The 18,212-nt window shown below is 41.2% G+C and overlaps 4 protein-coding genes across 9 annotated transcripts in view; 3 read left to right on the top strand and 1 right to left on the bottom strand.

Annotated features, from left to right (window-relative positions):
- The window catches only part of LOC114862820 (myosin phosphatase Rho-interacting protein-like), a 26,741-nt gene extending 21,743 nt beyond the window's left edge, over nt 1–4,998 (top strand). For 4 of the 5 annotated variants that reach the window (XM_029163643.3, XM_055507446.1, XM_041070374.2 and 1 more), the window contains 11 exons: nt 605–637; nt 878–946; nt 1,092–1,181; nt 1,337–1,431; nt 2,141–2,756; nt 2,945–3,179; nt 3,479–3,590; nt 3,731–3,878; nt 4,004–4,123; nt 4,554–4,640; nt 4,747–4,998. In XM_029163643.3, coding sequence (XP_029019476.1) covers nt 605–637; nt 878–946; nt 1,092–1,181; nt 1,337–1,431; nt 2,141–2,756; nt 2,945–3,179; nt 3,479–3,590; nt 3,731–3,878; nt 4,004–4,123; nt 4,554–4,640; nt 4,747–4,893 — 1,752 coding nt within the window. In that variant the 3' untranslated portion in view covers nt 4,894–4,998. The remainder of the gene's footprint in view (nt 1–604; nt 638–877; nt 947–1,091; nt 1,182–1,336; nt 1,432–2,140; nt 2,757–2,944; nt 3,180–3,478; nt 3,591–3,730; nt 3,879–4,003; nt 4,124–4,553; nt 4,641–4,746) is intronic. The other variant, XM_029163796.3, reaches the window with a different exon arrangement.
- smdt1b (single-pass membrane protein with aspartate-rich tail 1b) lies at nt 4,994–6,487 on the bottom strand. The gene is made up of 3 exons (XM_029164298.2): nt 6,295–6,487; nt 5,334–5,492; nt 4,994–5,221 (listed from the first exon to the last, which is right to left on the bottom strand). Exons 1-2 carry the CDS (start codon nt 6,454–6,456, stop codon nt 5,355–5,357), a joined length of 300 nt encoding a protein of 99 aa, XP_029020131.1. The 5' UTR covers nt 6,457–6,487; the 3' UTR covers nt 4,994–5,221; nt 5,334–5,354.
- Nucleotides 6,488–6,917: 430 nt separating this feature from the next.
- On the top strand, nt 6,918–11,992 carry zgc:158803 (LUC7 domain-containing protein). 2 transcript variants are annotated; one of them, XM_029164286.3, is made up of 10 exons: nt 6,919–7,496; nt 7,947–8,041; nt 8,478–8,576; nt 8,690–8,800; nt 8,929–9,072; nt 9,615–9,791; nt 9,886–10,052; nt 10,120–10,149; nt 10,511–10,666; nt 10,941–11,992. In XM_029164286.3, the coding sequence occupies exons 1-10, from the start codon at nt 7,436–7,438 to the stop codon at nt 11,176–11,178; spliced, it is 1,278 nt and encodes a 425-aa protein (XP_029020119.1). In that variant the 5' UTR covers nt 6,919–7,435; the 3' UTR covers nt 11,179–11,992. The 2 variants fall into 2 exon arrangements, with proteins under 2 accessions (XP_055363443.1, XP_029020119.1); XM_055507468.1 differs by lacking the exon at nt 10,120–10,149 and having other exon boundaries at nt 6,918–7,496.
- A 768-nt stretch (nt 11,993–12,760) lies between these two features.
- pane1 (proliferation associated nuclear element) lies at nt 12,761–15,968 on the top strand. The gene is made up of 6 exons (XM_029151088.3): nt 12,761–12,945; nt 13,413–13,489; nt 14,444–14,542; nt 14,644–14,723; nt 14,865–14,956; nt 15,633–15,968. Exons 1-6 carry the CDS (start codon nt 12,856–12,858, stop codon nt 15,780–15,782), a joined length of 588 nt encoding a protein of 195 aa, XP_029006921.1. The 5' UTR covers nt 12,761–12,855; the 3' UTR covers nt 15,783–15,968.
- The last annotated feature ends 2,244 nt before the right edge of the window (nt 15,969–18,212 follow it).

Consider the following 18,212-nt stretch of genomic DNA (forward strand, 5'->3'; position numbering starts at 1 on the left):
TCCTGCAGTGTCAGCGCTACGGCGTCATGTCTGAAGCTGCTGAGTGAACAAACACTGGGACGAATGATCACAGAACTAAGTTTTCCTATTTCTGTGCCGTGAATCATCTGCAGCGACGCAGAGCTTTGTAGTAGTTCACTGGTCCTCACACCACGTTTTCAGCTAATACAAAAAGTGCTACGTGTGATCACACTTTAATGACTTCTGTTTGTGTTTCACATGCGTTTCCTTTTTCCTCACTGTCTTCGCGTCTCCTGTGTGATATGCATTGGACACAATCTGCCACATGCCTGGTGAGTATTCATTTTTTGTGCTGTGTGCTCCAGCTGCGCCTGCTTGATATGACTTTGCTTCCCTTATCCAATCACAGCACCCGAGACGATGTGCACATAGTGGCCTTATTCCTGTTTTGGCTCTCATTCTGTCTTGGTTAAGTGGTTTGTCGTCCTCTATAGACAATGACACATTCATGGCAGATGTGTGTGCGTGCTACTGACAGCTTCCGTTTCCTCTAGTTTCACAATCAAGCGTGAGTCAGGAACCTCTGCAGTTCTTGTGACATGCCGGTTTTTATTACTTTAATTGCAGATCATGCTACACAAAGGGGTGGATGTCCAGGCTGGATGACCACGGCAAGGTAAATGCATGTATTTGCACATATGTGTTTGCCAAAAACTTGTTTTAGAGCATCTAAAGCAAAGTCGTGGTTTTCTGTCCTGCTTTAACCACAATAGACACTGACAGACAGATACTAAACTTGACTTTGCTGACCTTATATTTACTATGCGCTCCGTGAACATTCATGTAAATCGACTTTAGTCTTAAGCAACAAATCAATGAACATTTTTTTTGTCCATGATTACTCTGTTTTGCTTAGTGGAGGAAACACTGGTTTGTCCTGGGTGATACTTCACTGAGGTACTACAGGGACTCGGAGGCTGAGGAGGTATGATCTTGTGCAACGTGTGACAAAACAGGATTTAGGACAATTTCCCTATTTGATAATCAAGTCTGCTCAATGAGATCATTAAATTCTTTTTTATTATTTTTGGTTGGTGTCTTATTCAACAGCGGTGAATTTTGTGTTGTAGTCAGATGATCTCGATGGAGAGATCGACCTGATGTCCTGTGTCAGCGTGTCAGACTGTGACATAGAGAAAAACTATGGTCTCCAAATACAAGTATGTATTTACCGTACTTGTGTTATGCTCACAGACAGATAAACTAAGACACTGTCACAGTTTTCACATCAGTTACATGTGACGCTACTTCCTGTTTAACGCTGTGCGTGCATGTGTGCGTGCGTGTGCCTGCATGTTCTTTTGATCTCCTCCAGACAAAGAGGACACTGTTCACTCTCTCTGCTGTGACCTCCAGAATAAGGCGGAACTGGGTGAAATTACTGAAGCAGGCCATCCAGAACAACAGGCAGTGAGTCTGACATTATACTGGGAGACAGTGGTGGAGGTAGCAATCTGATCACTTAAGTGCACTGCCGTGACCGAAACAAGATAATATATAAAAACCAATACCAAAGTTTGAGTAAGACTACACTATCAGAAGCAACGTGTCCACAATTATTATATCATTAATACTTTATTTTTGCTGATACTTAGGTATAGATATTTAGGTAGCATTTCAAAATTCATTGTATTCGTTAAGCAGGTATGAAGCCAAAAATAATTGCAATGCTTTATGGTTTATAAGCTGATTGCTGTGCTGATAGTCCCAAGAACATAAGGTGCCTACACATGTACACTGAATTACACCATTAACGTAGAATGACACTATTTTTAAAGATCGATATGTCTCATCACTGTATATTTTGTTTCTGTTACATTGAGTAGATGTAAATTATGCTGCAATGTAATTATCATTTGATCCTGAATAGTACATTCCCAGTTATTTAGAACAACTATTTCACATATTTAGGATATTCTACTATACATGCAAAGCCCTATGAGTTATAACATCATTTGTTTATAATAAAATCTAACATCTTTAAACAGATGTTCCACAGATGTGCATTTTTAGACACTGTAAAAACATGGTGTTATTGGGTGGTCTGGCTCCTGTGAACCCCCTCTATCATCTTTCTTCTGATGTGTAACTCTATCTTCTTGTGTTCTCTTCACTCTGGGTTCAGCCAATCAGACACGGGCAGAGAGAAAGCGAACCCCCTCGCTCGAAGGCCGTCGTCATGCCAACCACCTGGTCAATTCACCTGCCGAGACTCCGGCTGTGAGCCGACCACTTCCACCTCTGCAACCGCAGCTGTGAACTCCCATCTAGACGACCACCACCATCAAACCGAAAACGGCGAACCAGACGCAGACTTATCTCCAGCCAGTCAGAGAGAAGCAGGGGAGGGCTGGGATCGCGAGCAAGCGAAGCGATTGGAGGAGAGGAACAAGTGGTTTGAGGAGGGGGTCTCCTTCAGTGAGATGGGCAGCAGGTGGGACTCTATGGAGCTGAAAAAGGGGACTGTGCCTGTGCCTGTTTCCGAAACGATGGACCTACAGGTCAACAGGAAGTGGGCCGAATTTGAAACGCGGCCATTTAGAGACATGAGCGCACAGTCTCTCATTGGATCCCAGGCTTCTCGGTCAAGCAGTCCTGAGGGCTCAAAGTCTCCGGTTAACTCCCACACTTATCAGCTGAGCCATGAAGAGGCTGAACAGTCTGTCAGTGGTTCACAATCTTTGAACAGTGTCCAGAGTAGTCAAACTAAAACATCTGAAGCTCTTAAAAAGGAGGTAAGAATAAAAATTACATTTGATCCACCTTATAAACACAAATGTGATGGATAGAACCTCATTACAAAACCAATGTTCTGATCTCAAATTAAAAAACAGCGCCCTCTCACCCAATAGTCTCCTCATTCCTGTTTTCTTTCTAAATCTATTTCTTCCATCAAACACTTCCTCAATTCCCTATCTCCAAGGCCCAGTCCCTTCGAAAGGAAGTAGAGAGCATTAAGAGGGAGCGCGCAGCCATGGGGATAGAGGTGGACAGCCCATGCGGCCCAGGGGCTCCCTGTAGGGCCAGACTGGAATCTATGGAGATGGCCCATCGAAAAGCATTGCAGGAGCTGCAGGAGAAACACAAGAGGGAGATCAGGGAGCTTGAAGAAGAGAGAGACAGGATGCTGCAGGACAAGAGTGAGGCAGCTGCTAAAGGTACGCTAGTAACAATGTGAGGATGTTAGGAAGGTAGAGTCTGACGCAAACTGGGCAAGAAGAATATTATTATGAAGCAAAAATAGATCTTGAAGCTCCAACTCATCATTTGTATGAGTATTCATCTAACTCAAGCATTCAAATCCTCCAAAATAACCTATTTTATATTTGTATCACACCTCTGGACCTGGTGAAGATGTACATAAACAAAATAGCATGTTGAGTACTTATTTGTATTAACCTACTATAATACGTACTTTTATCTATACATAAATGTCATCACTGAATGTGTATCATAGCTATGGAGGCCCTGAAAAAAGCTCACAAAGAGGAGATAGAGAGAGAAGTGGAGAAGGCGAGGAAGCTTTCTGAAGGAGCTGCACATGTGGATGCGTCATACACAGGGCGAATGTAAGTTTAATAAAAACACTGTTATCACTATGCAAGCGCTCCAACATTAGGTTTTCACTACAGGCTGAAGATGCTCTGTGGACGACCATGACCCTTTGCAGGATAAATTATCTCATAGCCCGATTGGGTTCTTGTGTCAGCCCCCAGGCAGAAGAGCTAGACGTGCTGTCCGAACACTACACTCAGAAGTGCCTGGAGCTGCAGAGCACTGAGCAGAGCAGCAAGAGCCGAGAGAATGAGCTCTTCCATAAGGAGAGAGAGGTGGATCAGCTCAAAAGAGAAAACCAGGTTGTTTATAAATAGCCTACAGCTGTACACACAGCTGTATACGCGGTTACATTACCCACAAGATACTAGTTCACAGTATTTCTACAAAATATGATTTGAACTAAAAAGTTTCTTTTTTTTCTAAGGAGCTTAAAATCAAACTGGCAGAAGAGATCAGCCGTATGCGTTATTTCATCACAGGTCAAAGGTCAGACAGGCCTATGGCATCGCCTGGCAACACTGAGCGCACCGCGGCAGAAGTAGAGGTACTAAAGGTTTTATGGTTTACATGGCAACTTAAATCCTACACAATTCCAATTTGTGTGAAAGTATGCAATACTAAAACAGCTCACATCAAGGTTGCTGAAAAACATTTCTACATTTTTCAGCATGGGGAGTCTATTGTCCCCAGTAATGCATCCCAGAAGCAACATCTCCTTTATTTGATACTGGCTTCTTTTACGTTTTGAATTCATGGTTGGGCATATTTCTAATGGAGAGTAAATAAATACTGCCATCTACTGTTTGAGTTTTCATGTTACAGAAAAAAAACATCTCTCACCTGTGCTACTTTCTAAATTTATCTCTAGACATCCTAGCATCCTAAGCTTTTTTAATTCTCAATGAATAATTTAGCAAGCATTTAAGTGAAAAACATCTCAAGCACATCATTCATGTGGATTCTTGTTCTTCCAGATGCTGCTTAGAGCAAAAGAAAATGAGGTGCAGTATTTAAAAAACGAAATAAGCTGCTTGCAGAATGAAGTGCAGTCTCTGACTAAGGTACATTTTATGAAGATAACTAAATATACTTCCACATGTACAATAAATTCCTTGTTGATAACACAGCTCCATGCTAGATGTTGATTTGTCTCATCCCTCTCTCTAGGAGAAAGAAGCAGCTTATGAGCGCTATAAGGACGCATATGTTGAACTGAGTGAAATGAAGGGACGCAGCCAACTGGACATGGGCTGCCTTAATGAACACTTGAGGCTAACCAAGGCTGCACTTCAGGAGGGAGCAAGACAGACGTGACCAACAAGATCAGCTGCTAAAAATCGCCTTACAAAACAAAGACAGAAGGCAGAGCACTGCATTACGCTAATCCTGTTCAGAATAAAAAAGTGTTTCCATCTGTAATCGACTCGGTTTATTGAGTAGAACATCACAAACATGCAAACAAGAGTGATGCATAACTATTCATTTTTACAGACTCCCATGATATGATATTATAATGCAAACAAGGTAATAGCATTGGAGAGATGAGGGAGATAGTTGGAGGTAGAGGGCTGTGTCTGGAAGTCAAACTGCCCCATCTTCCCCATGCTGGCTGGTGCTAATACAGTGTAAACTGTACAGGAGCCTGTGAATGTAGACAAAAAACACAAAAGTTATGGCCACAGGCATCAACAGCCACAACCTTTACACATGCATACACGTGCTGAAATTTTACACAAAGGTGTGGCTAACTGCACCATTGTTTTCCTGAAGTTATCTCAATCGTCGTCATCATCATCCTCTGGGACGAAAATATCATGCTCCTCCAAGAGAGCGGCAAAGTGTTTGCTGATTAGAGTTCCCACATACAGAAAAGGTATGACCACTATTGACATGCGGGTGAGACCGAAGGGAGTCTGGAATTCAAAAGAAAGAATTATACCAACAAATATATGCATAATCATCACTTTGCTCTGGATCATTTTATTTGCTATTATAGGTTATGCTCAACTGTTTTTCTTCAAAGCAGGTTTATTTTAGATTATTGTAGGAAAGCAGAGCAAAGGCGCTCCACTCCCAGTAATAGGTCATGTCTCTCTACGTCTATGTCCAGTGTATACTGGGTGTAACGAGAACAATATTGGTCAGCAACAAGCTGTAAGTTTCGTAAAGGCTGTGTACAGCCTTTACAATATTATTTTACGTATTTCAAAAGTTAAAACATTTGTCATCATATAAAACTAATTTTAATGTAAATGCTCTCAAGCACAATATCAGCTGACATAAAAACGTATTATTAGAAGATCTGGATCCCAGCAGTGAGTTGTTATTAATAGAAGATTAACTACCGATCACCAAAGGCCTTTCTGAAGGAATCCTAAATTCGTTTTGGGCTTTTCCTTATCTCATCTTATTATTACATATTCTTACTGACATGGCACAAAAACACTGTTCAATGTACAACAGATCTTCAAAAAGCAGTCGATTAACTGTACAATATTATAATTCCGAAATAAAAAAATCCACTTGAAAAGGACGTAATTACTTCCTGAAAGTGTCTTACATTTTGTAAATACGCGGTCATTGGCTGAGTAGACTGGCACGACTCAACTCCGCTCCTTCTATTGGACCCACCAACTGCCATTTCAGATTTAACTCCCGCCCCCTCTGTCAGTCATATTTCTAGGCTTACCCTAACTACGGCAGAAAGATACTCACTTTCTCCGGTTTCGGCAGAATTGCCCCTGACGGTGTTGATACGACGCCTCGTATCTGAGTAGTCTTAGAAACGTTTGATATTTTTGATATGCTGTTACGGCTCAGTGTCGCCGTATTTTTAACAAAATGTCGCAGAGGGAGGCGCAACAAACTCGTCGCCATCTTTACAGTGTGGCACTAGACGGGATGTGACGTCAGAAAGGGTGGGACTACTATGACTTATATAGACGTGTTGAACATTGAACATGGCTGCAGTGAAAACAATGTAAAAACATTTATATATATATATACATATATAGCTGTTAGATCAGTTGTAGCTCTTTAAGATTCAAATTTATTATTACTTACATCTTTTTTATACAAATAGTACTGCAAAAATGAAAGTTACATATTTTCTCATTCATAAACTCTGGCATAAATTACATCTTAGTGTGAATTGGGAAGGTCATAAAACCATCACATCTGGATGTGGGCAGTTTATTCTATTCCCTGGCAGATCTCCCTAAGGTTCCCCAGACACAAATACAACAAGTTCGAATCTACTGGTCTGGTTTTATACATTTTATATAGCGTAACCATGAACGTTATAACGTCACCAGTCGACGGGAGCGCGAGCCTGATTGCAGCACTTCCTCGAGGTAGAGTGGCGGGAGCGTGCTCCGCGGTGACGCGCATAGGGAAGTGGAAAGACGGAAGAAAGGACGTAGAAAAAACTTGCCAACTACTAGCTAACTGGCTAGAAATACATCTATTTTCCATGTTACAATGGGTGCTTACTGCGATTTAAATAATTGAGCTTACGGAACTTCCCGTATGCATTTAGTCACCGCTGTCCCTACTCGACCAGCGGACTCAAGCAGTTTTCAAACAGACTTGCTCACCCGGCCCAGAGCCTCTCTTCGCTCAAATCTCATTTAGCTGCTGCTAAAGTGGTGCAATAACCAGCAAGCTGTACAAAGGTTAAAGTTACAAACTACTAGCTCGCTAGACCAGGGGGACGCGGGCTTTTTCCTCCCTGTGCGGAAAGTTGGTGACAGTACAAGAGCCGCCGACGAGGCCTTCAAGTTGTCGAGGCTGCATGTGAAGGCTGCTGCTGGCGAGGAGTGACTCACACACCGCTAGTTAGCCAAAAAGCGAAAACATGTCGGCCCAGGCTCAGATGCGAGCGATGCTGGACCAGCTCATGGGGACGGGGAGAGACGGTGAGTTCGCCTGTCTGCGGCCGAAATGGCTGTCCGATCAAATGAGGACGGGGATTTGTGTTGTTGCTAGCATTAGCGGTTAAGCTAACCAGTGTGGCAGCGAGTGACAGCGAGGCATGCTTTGAAAACCTAGCTAGCTACCGTGAGGAAAGCAGCCGGCTAGCTACCTGTTGTCTTTTGAGTGCAAACAAGTTCCGCTGTTAGGAACATGTGCTGTAGAAAATCAGCTTACAATGACTGTAACATCTTAACCGGGGCACTGGCTTGTGCTCCTTTTCTTGGCTCAGTTTTTTTCATAGCACACGTTGTCAATTTTATCTGAGCTTACATTTGTATGTTTTACTGTTAACGTGGAGTTATATATTTAGAGGTTTTAGACTGGAACCTGGCGCCTATAATCCTGATAACGGTTAAACCCCATTTATGTGTGTGTTGTTTTTCTTTTTAAAGGGGACACCATGAGGCAGAGGATCAAATTCACAGATGAACGAGTCTGTAAAAGTCACCTTTTAGATTCATGCCCTCATGATATTCTTTCGGGCACAGTGAGTATTGCATTTACATGCATTAACTTATTTTGATTAGAACATTGCCTTATACAATCAGAAAGTAAGAGTACATCAGGTAGTCATGTCAATCAAGACAGTTTAAATAGTATCTTATTAGTGAGAACACATTCATGTATTTCCCACTGTCAGTCTGAAGCCAGTCACTCTTTGTCTGCTTCATTCCACTGTTGGGAAATAAAAAACATTGCCCGTCATTGCTATACCTTTGCATTACTACCTGGATTGTATGATTCTAATAATGAGAAGCATCTGGAAATCTAAGCACTAGTCTGAAGTAGTTCACAGACTGAAAGCTTAGAGTTTTGACTCATGAGCCCTGAGAAGTTTTCCTAATGTTTTCAGAGGCCATTAAATGGCATTTTAAATGTAAGTAGAAGTTAACCGTTTATGCATGTGTTCTTGATTTCTGCAGAGAATGGACTTGGGTGAGTGTGTGAAAGTCCATGACCTGGCCCTCCGGGCAGACTATGAGATTGCCTCTAAGGAGCAGGAGTACTTCTTCGAACTTGATGTGAGATGCACCCACTCACGCACACCAGCATCCATAGTGCTTGCTTCCATACAACATAGTTTAATTCACAAGCCACAGTGTGTATTATTTAAAATTTTGTGTTGCTCTTCCAGGCAGCTGAACATCTTCAGTCTTTTATTGCCGACTGTGACCGCAGGACTGAGCTGGCCAAGAAAAGACTAGCTGAGACGCAGGATGAAATCAGCGCTGAAGTGGCTGCAAAGGTGAAAAACTGTTGACATAGAAAAGACCTCATTGTATGTGCGTGTCATGCGTGAAATGCAGAAGATCAATTTCGTATATATTACTATAATAATGACCAATACAGGCTTTCTTTTTTTTTTTTGAAAAGGCTGAACGTGTGCATGAACTTAATGAAGAGATTGGCAAATTGCTGGCCCGAGCAGAGCAGCTCGGGAGCGAGGGGAACGTGGATGAAGCCCAGCAGCTGCTGGAGAAGGTGGAGAAAACCCGGATCTTGAAAAAAGAGGCAGAGGTCAGAAATTTTTAAAAAAATTTAAAAAAAAAATTTAAAAGCCGCTTTTCTTTTTGTTTTTCCACTGGGTTCATAATTGATTTAAACTATTAATATCTGTCTATGAATTCATATCCCTATTAAGGTATTTGGAGTTAACAAGCAGGCTTTATTGACCCTCATGAGCTTGATCAGGGTTTGCCCCCAACTGAGCTACATGCTCAGTATTTCCCAAGCAATACAACATCATTACTATGAGCATTGTTTGATCTAGTTCTAATGAAGACCAAATATAGGATGTTAAACTTAGCCTTTGTTTGATGCAACTGTATTTATGGAATTTATCTTTTGCCAGTGTCTTAATTTTAGCTGGTCATGATGATTGAACCCCTAGCCTACAATGCAAACTGTTAAACATTCGAGATCAGCAAGGGCTTTCAGCCAGCTCATGAATTGGTTTAGTATAAAAGGGATTGTATGAAATGTGCTATATTATACCATATGAATATTTCAATTCTAGAATTTACTGTTGCTCATTTGCTTTTGAACTTTTGTTTTATCAGGATGTGTACAGAAACTCAATGCCAGCTTCCAGCTTCCAACAACAGAAACTACGGGTCTGTGAGGTGTGCTCGGCCTACCTCGGACTCCACGACAATGATCGTCGTCTAGCTGATCACTTTGGAGGAAAACTGCACCTAGGCTTCATTGAAATTCGTGAAAAGCTTGAAAAGCTGAGGGTAAGAAAAGCAGTGCTGTTTTAACATACGTGCTGCTCTATTACACTTGTGTAAACCTAGCTCATTTGTTGTATCTTAATTGTTTCTTAACCAGAAAGCAGTTGTAGAGAAACAGGAAAGAATGAGAATGAGAAGACGAGAGGAACGTGAAAGAGAAGATGAACGAGAGCGACAGTGGGAATTGGAGAGGGAACGAGAAAGAGAGCGGGAACGAGAGCGCGAATGGGAGAGAGAACGAGAAAGGCAGAGGGAGCGTAGGAGGTAAGATACTGTCTCAATTTTGTGTATGGAAAAAAAGTCACGGAAACTAAATGTGTTTGTGTCTTAGGTCAAGATCCAGAAGTGGAGACCGATACAGGTATGAATCAGTAGAGGTGCAATAAAAAAAATAAATAGTTGTCAAGTAGACTCAGGACAAGTAGTTGAAAAGTAGTAATTACAAGCTGTCATCGATTAAAGGCATCGATTATAGAGATGCTTCTTTTTTTTTATTTAAAACAAAAAAATGTTTTAATCAAGTTCAAATTGATTTGTCACATCTTTTGAAATGTCTCAATAATCCTATAATAATAATGCTGATACCAGCAACATCAAATATTTTACTTTTGTATTAATTAAATCTGTTGCCCTCAAAGGAAATGTTCAGAAGTTTACACTGCATTACTTAAAACAACAACAACAGGTCATTTATTTTTGTTTCTGTTGAAACATTTGTTTAGGGATGGAGGTACCTCATCCTCCCATCATTCAAGACGCCCCCACTCCTCTCGCTCCAGAGAAGAAGGTGGGGACCGGGACAGGGAGCGGGAGCGGAAACATCGACACAAGGACAGGCATCGCTCACGCTCTCACTCTCACAGACACAAAAGAAAAAGGTAAATCTCTTAGCAGTCGCTGAAGCCTACAAAAAAACAAAGACAGTTGTGATTATTAGTGTGTTATTGTGACTTATTTTGGAAACTACGTTTTTAATTCATTAAAAACGGGTAAGGTGTTTAGATTAGAGCATTAGAGTATTTTTGTTCTGCTCCCAGATAACTAGAAAACTCTTTGTACAAGTAGACAGTAAGTCTTAGCTTTTTTGTTTTTCAATTTCAAACTTGTGCAAGTCCTTTAATTGAAAAACAATCTGTGGCATGTTTTCCTCAGGTCCTCAAGAGAACGATCATCTCACACTCATGAGAGAGAGCAGTCTTTGTCCCAGGAGAGGTGGAAAGAGGGTGCAGGAGAGGGATGTCGTGACGACAGGGTGGAGTATGCTGGTTGGGAGGACAGGGAAAGGTCTGTCTCTCCAGACATGGCCAGAGCAAGGGAACGAGAGAGATCCCTGTCTTATGAGAGAGACCGACGCTCCAGCTCTGAGGAACGGGAGTCTGGGGAGATATGAGGCTGCCTCCAAAGAATTTTATTTGGATACATTGTTCAGTGAAAGACGGATGGAGAAGTTAGAGCATGTTGACCCAGAAATCTGAATGTGTGTCAGCTTTGTATGGATGTTCATGTTAAAATGGGACATGTACATAAGCAGGGGTGTACAGTGAAAACCTGGGGCTGAGTGAACGTCAGAAAAAACAACTTTTATAAAACTATGATAGTGACCTGGAAAAGTACAATAATTTTTTATGCCACCTTGTTATGTACAGTTAATTTTGACAGTGGTAAAGGCTACATCGGTGAGGAGACAAGTCCTTACGTCACTTTTATTTTACACACATGAAGTGCTGTTATTTTTTATCGTTAGTTGGATCTTCAATGTTTTTCCTTTTCAGTAGGATTCTTATCAGTAGTTGTGGGTTTATTTTTACATGGGTTGAACTCATGGCCTAACTTTTGCAGATAGCGTTTAATGAATGAATGACTGAAGGTAATTCTGATGTTTGTCTGATGTTTATTTTCTATTTTCAAACCATAACCATAATCTAATTTGGGAAAGCAGGTTCATTTCATTGAGACTGCTTTTAATTTGGGGTGACGTAAGGAGCTTATTATTTTCCCTCTTTAAAAAGAAAAAAGGTATTCACATAAGTCCACTGTGTTCCTGACTTGCAAATGTGTGTAGATGATGTGCATATTCCATAGTGACACTTAAAGGCCCTGGGACTTTGGTTCTGTTTGCTGTGGTACAACCTGGATGTATGTGAAGGGAGGTCTACTGTGCTGTGCCACGATCTAATTAATAAAATGTTCTGCTACCATTTAGACCCGGTGTTAGTTTTATTTACTTTATTACTTATCTCTTACTTAATTAGACATTATATGTCAGCATAGCAGCATCTCTTGTTCTAGTTCTGTGGTCTTCAACCCTGGTCCTCCAGAGGCTCTGTCCTGCTGGATTTCCAACTCTGCTGATTGCCTTGTTCAGGTGTGTCAGTTAGCTGCTGATTGTAATGAACAGCTGTTTTAGGTAATTAGTATTAGAACAATAGAACTGTTCCGCAGGTAACTCTTTCAGCTTTACACATGTACAATACTAGTACATACAACAAGGGTTAGTTTTATTAACTGCATCTGTGATGAAATTGAATTGTCTAGAAAGATTCCAAATATTCTGTTGCTTTAGTATGGAAAACCAACTGGAAATACTGAACTTGAATACAGTTCAAGGCAAATATACATTAAATTATTAATATAATGAACAAATTAAATAAACACGTACACTAAAACTGATGATGATTATTATATTTTAATTTACTATAACTGATCTTTAGGTGAAATGATTTTATGAGATGTGTGATACGTTAATAACGGTAGCTAAAGATCATTTCAAATGATTCAGACTTCAGATTTTTATCATTAGATTGTACTTGTGAATGTAACCTGACTCCCTGCCTTTGTTTTCTCTCAATCCTCTGTCTGTAAAACCGGAGCATGAATTTTCTTGTGTTTCGTGTTATAAAACACCACATGCAGATCTTGACGATATCCGAACATCCACTAGGTGGCGCACAGCAACCGGCCATGTCGGAGAAACGTCATTGCGTCAACGCAACGTGACGTCAGACGCACATTCACAAAAGAAGCGCGAGGGAATGCTGGACTACAATAACACTGAGTTAATGAATGAATGAAAGTTGGAGATTTAAGTGTTTATATAGACATGTCGTTGCTTAAACCCTTTAGTAAACTTCCTGCTTTGAACGCAGCGACTATCTTGGTGAGTCTATGTTACATGTATCAGTTTCCGTGTTTGTGCGTGTAGCAGCTCACTGGCTAAGCTAACGCTGGCCGATGTGTCAGCTGTAGCCTCCTCTGGATGAGGAAACGGTAAACGCTTAGCTGTCCTTTACGATTTCACATGAGCTTGTGCGAGCTGACACAGTTAGAAAAACATAGGAAAAAAAGATGTGTTGTCATCATCCAAGTAAGTTGTGAATAAGCAGTTCTAATAGTTAAGTAATGCTTTTGTCATTATACTTAAGTTGTGGAAGTGTTGAATAAATAACAACATATTAAAGACTGAAATGTAATTGGATTGAGATAAGTTATTTGCAATATAAACAAAATCCCAACTGTGTTGGGACTGTACATATGACCAATAGGGCTTGCGTCAGTGCACACAGACTGGGTGCTACAGTGCAAAGTCAGATTTTCTGCTGATTCATGACTTCTGTTTTTCTCCAGCTGGTGGAAAGGGAGGAGCGGTTTCAGCAGAATTTAGCAGATGCTCTGGTGGGGGATACCACTGTCACTGTGAATGTGTAAGTGCTGCTGCAACCTGTGAACCGCTGAAGTCAGCAGTCTGTGGTCATGCCATGACCGTTTGCCCTTGTACAACTGGAAACATCTGCAACTTAGATATCCATTCATGTGAATACTCTAACACTTTTAAAACCAAGCCTGTCTTTAGTTTACATGTAGTTAGCATCAGAATGAGGATATCTGATCCCTCTTATACATCTCTGGGAGCCAGGGTAGTTTCAGAATTTGGTATGTTATACAAGCAAATTTACTCTCTGTAAAACCCAGAAAGAATATGGTTATGGATGGAAGCGAAAGAACCTGAGTATCAGTGCTGTCTGCAAAAAAAGAAGACAACAATACTACAAAGGGGCCCAAATGACAAAACTGAACAATACACAATGGTTAAGATATTGTCTGGTGTAACAGATCTCACTTTGTGTTATTCTGTGCACGTGGTGGATTTGGCTGAGCAACAGGAAAACACCCTGCCCTGTGTCAACAGGTCAAGTGGCTGACGTGTAGATTAGATTATTTTCTTAGCACACAATAAGACACTAAGCACAACTATGCAAAAACTCACCTAAACTGAGTGTTGTTGCTGGTCCCTTGATGACCACAGTTCACTTGTCTCTACTAGTATTGTACTGGTCTCTGTAGCCACAAAACCTCAAGGAAATAAATCAGGGAGTGGAATTGTGGTCTCACAACACAAATAAAACATATGGTGCAACTATGAGATGATGGAGAAATAATTCCAACACTTTGTTGGGTAAATGTCACAAAGCATTTAGACTATTCTGCAGTCAAATTAAAGAGGCTAATTAGAAAGGTGTATCTGAGTGACAGCATGTGTTGTAGTGTTTTATTGTTACTTCACAGTACTTTTATCCTCGTCCTTTGGGAGTTGATTATGCTCCGTTTCTTCATCTGAGGCATCTGTGTTTGATGAGCTTGTGTGTCCTACTGAACAGGAGACTGGCTAAGAGTTTACCTCTACCCATGGATAATGAGGAGAGTCGGCCGAGAATAGACCTGGTGGTGTTTATCATCAATCTGACTTCAGAACTCAGGTAACTCTAAAACACTTATTACATATTCATGTTCTGAGCTTGCAGTCCAGATACGTAACAGCAACAACAACTTACAATGAATGTTGTTTGCTTTGTGATAGTTTGAAGTCAGCAGAAGCTTCCCTGAAATATTTGGACCCTGGATATTTTCTTGGAAAAGTCTGCTTCTTGGCAACTAATGGTACACTGTGGGTTTCAATACACCATACTAACAATTCAAATACTGTGTCTATCCTTGTAACCTATAAAGTCCTAGTTGAGTCCTAGTTTTCACTCAGTTTTTTTCGCTGACCTTTTGAACTGGTGTTTCTGTCTTGTCTAGCTCGTAACACATCAGTCCCCACAGAACGTCTGGACGCCATGAGGAAGCTTGCTGCTTCGCTCCACTGCCCCCTGCTGTTTGCAGAAGATCAGGTCTGTACTATTTCAGTCACAATTATTAATGTGGTGTGAGTGTTGCTGGGTCCTGCAGAGTTGTATTCCTGTCATTCTGTCTATCTCATTAAGCAGAAACATGTCTCAGTATAATGCAATCTCTCACAAACACAAACTGCACATTTTCATAGTCACAAAGGGAAGATTATTGCAATACTGCAATGTTCTTCTTTTTAGTTCACCAAATGAACGAAGAGCTGTGTGATGCAGTTGAAATCACGCTGCTGGGAGATCATACACATCTATAAACTAAATGTGATAGTTTTCATGGTTATCTGGTTGTGCAGAAAACTGTCTCTCAGCACAACCATCAGATAAATGCATTACAGTAATTTATAATAGCTGCATGGGAATTAGCAAAAGAAAACCCAATATATTTTAATTTAAATCTGGTGAATTTACCCATCATATAGGTAGAAATGTATGTTCTATACAGAAACATTTTATTTACTGATTCCTAGTTAAGGTCATAGCAAACCTTCTGCTTTATTGCATAGTTGTAGAGTGTTTGTATATATTGTATTAAATTATTAAACCGTCCATAAAGCTTAAAAGGACTGTTTGTGCCTGTGAATTATTAGTTATATAGATATTACAGATATATAGGCCAGCATATTTCTAATAGTGCTCTACTGAAAGCCGACTTTCTCTTCAGACCCCAGACGGTGTGAACAGTGCTACAGAGAGGCTGCTGACCGTCCTGAAGGTGGCAGCCGGCCTTGTTCCTACGGCCACTGCTCTGTACCTGTCCAGCCTGACTCGGTGCACCATACCCCCAGACATCGACCAGCCAAGCTTTGAGTAGTTTCTGGGACTGACTTCATCATGTACAGTGTATATTTGTAGTAGCTTCCTGCAACCGATGCCCTGTTATTTTACATTTTATATTATGTTTGTGGTTTGTTTGAACACAGCTGCAGTTTCCCTTTTGTCATTGCGTTATTGTAATTCTAGATTGTGCATGTCAGTAAAACCTTTCAAACAAACACAAGCTCATGGACAGTTCTGCATTCTAATGTATGTATAACCAACAGATTGATTTTTTTAAGTCATTTACACAAGCAGTCAGTTAACAGCATTTTACTATAAAGCTGTGCTAAAACTAGTGAAAACATTGCTGTAATAAATTAGGACGTCCTCTGACTTTGCATGTCAGCTCAAAGCGCTGCTGAGCTTGAGTGCGGCCTCAAAGAGCTGCTCTCTGTCTCTGTAACAGTAGTCATCATATCTCCTCAACATCAGCAGATAAAGGCTGTGGATGGTATGGTTTCTATGTTCAATAAGAGGCAATGACTGCTTCATAGTATAAATATGCTTCTATTAACTCTGAAATTCAGGTTTATCACAACACAGGCAGTGGTCTTTCATGAATGTGATGTAATGTGATAGGAGATAAATCCCTGAATGAGTGTCTATAGTAGAAGCTGAGGTTTTGTACGTGCTGTGTGCAGCTGCTCCTGCTCTCATTCATCTCCTGTGGCTGTTTGTAACCTGAAGTTGTGCAGTCATCTGTCTTGGCTGCAGGGACAAAGCAGCGTCTGTGTGTTTCCTGAGAGCTACCTATGTGAATGGACTCCCAAGGCAGCTGACCTACTTCCGCGCAGTGTTTGTTGCGTGGACCGAGACCCCGCGGTGTCAGATGTTTGATTCGATGCGCTCTGTGCTGTGTCTTCAGGTGTGATTTCAAATTGAGGCGTTGCATTAATGCTCAGGTAATGATGCTGTTCAACACATTTGCTACTGGTGGGGCCTGAAGTATCTTGACCTTGACTTGAGTTAGTAACACGTTTGGGTCACATTCTTTTTCATGCCAATTGCTGTGACATGGTCTTGGCCTTTATCTCTGATTTTCTTTCTGGTCACTTTAGTTTTTTTTTGTTGTTCATAGTTCTAAAAACCACGACTAATGAAAACAAATTAATTACTGAAGGGTTCAAGACATATTTTCTTTTCCTAAACAGAATTATCTGAGATCCTTGAAGGACCGTAATCAGTCAGTGATTGAGAGCAATAAATACGGAATTTTGTTAGCTGTGCTCTTTAGATACCACACAATAATAATATGTAAATTTGTTTTTAAGCTTAACTTTGGCTTAACTTAAGCTTTGGTTCTGCAGATAATTTAAACTTTCAATTAGTACTTGCTGGGAACTAAGGGTTTTCGTCTGTCACTCATTCAACAGGATGAAGTAATGCCCTGTTTGTCACAAAGCAAACGTGTAACTCGAGTCCGTACTGTACTGTGAGAGTTTGACCTTAGCTCAGTCAACAGCCGCTTAGATTCAGAGGAGGAGGAGTTGGGGCGGCAGAGGTGTGTCCCCCACAGTGGGCTCACAGTTTCTGTGCCTGGAGTCACGTCCGAGTGCGTTCACTTAAGGCACGGACACAATGGTGCAACGGCAACATGAAGAATTGAAGGACGACGAGGAGTCAGAAGGACTGGACAATGTCAGCAATGACGCCGCTATCTGAGTCTCCAAGTCGTCATAAAGCACTTGACCACTCAGCTGAACTATTATCAAACCCCGACGCCACTTACTGGGCTCGGTGCACGTAGCAGCTTGTGATTGCGTCTGATTTTAGCCTTGTCATCAGTAATAGCTAAAAGGGTATGTGTTTAGTAGGGAAGCATGCTGCTGCATCCCTTCAGCCCCCAGGATGCTTCAGGTGCTTTATTTTCAAAAAGTTTAGCTCATCCTGAAAAAAAAATGCTAAGAACCAAGGGTGAAGGTTTGCTCAGAAGTACAGTGAAAGCCGCTCGTGCAGCTGCTGTGATCGGCGCTAAACACAGCTGTTGCACATTGTCAGTTCACATGGATCAGGTAACAAAGACTCACTTAATAGATGCACAAATAATACAGTGAAGGTTAAGCAAAGTGAGGTGACATTGCTGTGTGTGTGTGTGTGTGTGTGTGTGTGTGTGTGTGTGTGTGTGTGTGTGTGTGTGTGTGTGTGTGTGTGTGTGTGTGTGTGTGTGTGTGTGTGTCTCCAGGTATTTGATGCAGGAGTTGGTGTGTTGACTCCTGTAGGAACTGTACTCCGTGATGTGACCTGTTGGTGATTATGGAGCATGACCAGCATTTCTGGCTCCAGTCTCACAGCACAGACAACATCAGAGGTGGGATATAAAAATAGAAGTAAGTGAGTGGATGTTTTAATAGTGTGAGAGCTGTTGCCAGCTCTCACACTATTAAACTATTATTGTTATCTTCAGTCTTTATTGCTTCCAGCATTC

Source organism: Betta splendens, chromosome 1 (assembly GCF_900634795.4).
Source record: "Betta splendens chromosome 1, fBetSpl5.4, whole genome shotgun sequence".
In the NCBI taxonomy this organism is placed as follows: Eukaryota; Metazoa; Chordata; class Actinopteri; order Anabantiformes; family Osphronemidae; genus Betta; species Betta splendens.

Bases quoted from the DNA above. Each gene is read 5' to 3' on its own strand.
- smdt1b (XM_029164298.2), bottom strand. From the start codon at position 6,456: ATGGCGACGAGTTTGTTGCGCCTCCCTCTGCGACATTTTGTTAAAAAT. The intron at 5,493-6,294 runs GTGAGTATCTTT...TTTGAATTCCAG, and splicing joins TTCTGCCGAAACCGGAGAAA to ACTCCCTTCGGTCTCACCCG.
- pane1 (XM_029151088.3), top strand. From the start codon at position 12,856: ATGAAAGTTGGAGATTTAAGTGTTTATATAGACATGTCGTTGCTTAAA. The intron at 14,543-14,643 runs GTAACTCTAAAA...GCTTTGTGATAG, and splicing joins AATCTGACTTCAGAACTCAG to TTTGAAGTCAGCAGAAGCTT. The intron at 14,957-15,632 runs GTCTGTACTATT...CTTTCTCTTCAG, and splicing joins TGCTGTTTGCAGAAGATCAG to ACCCCAGACGGTGTGAACAG.
- zgc:158803 (XM_029164286.3), top strand. From the start codon at position 7,436: ATGTCGGCCCAGGCTCAGATGCGAGCGATGCTGGACCAGCTCATGGGG. The intron at 7,497-7,946 runs GTGAGTTCGCCT...TTCTTTTTAAAG, and splicing joins CATGGGGACGGGGAGAGACG to GGGACACCATGAGGCAGAGG. The intron at 9,073-9,614 runs GTCAGAAATTTT...TTGTTTTATCAG, and splicing joins TCTTGAAAAAAGAGGCAGAG to GATGTGTACAGAAACTCAAT.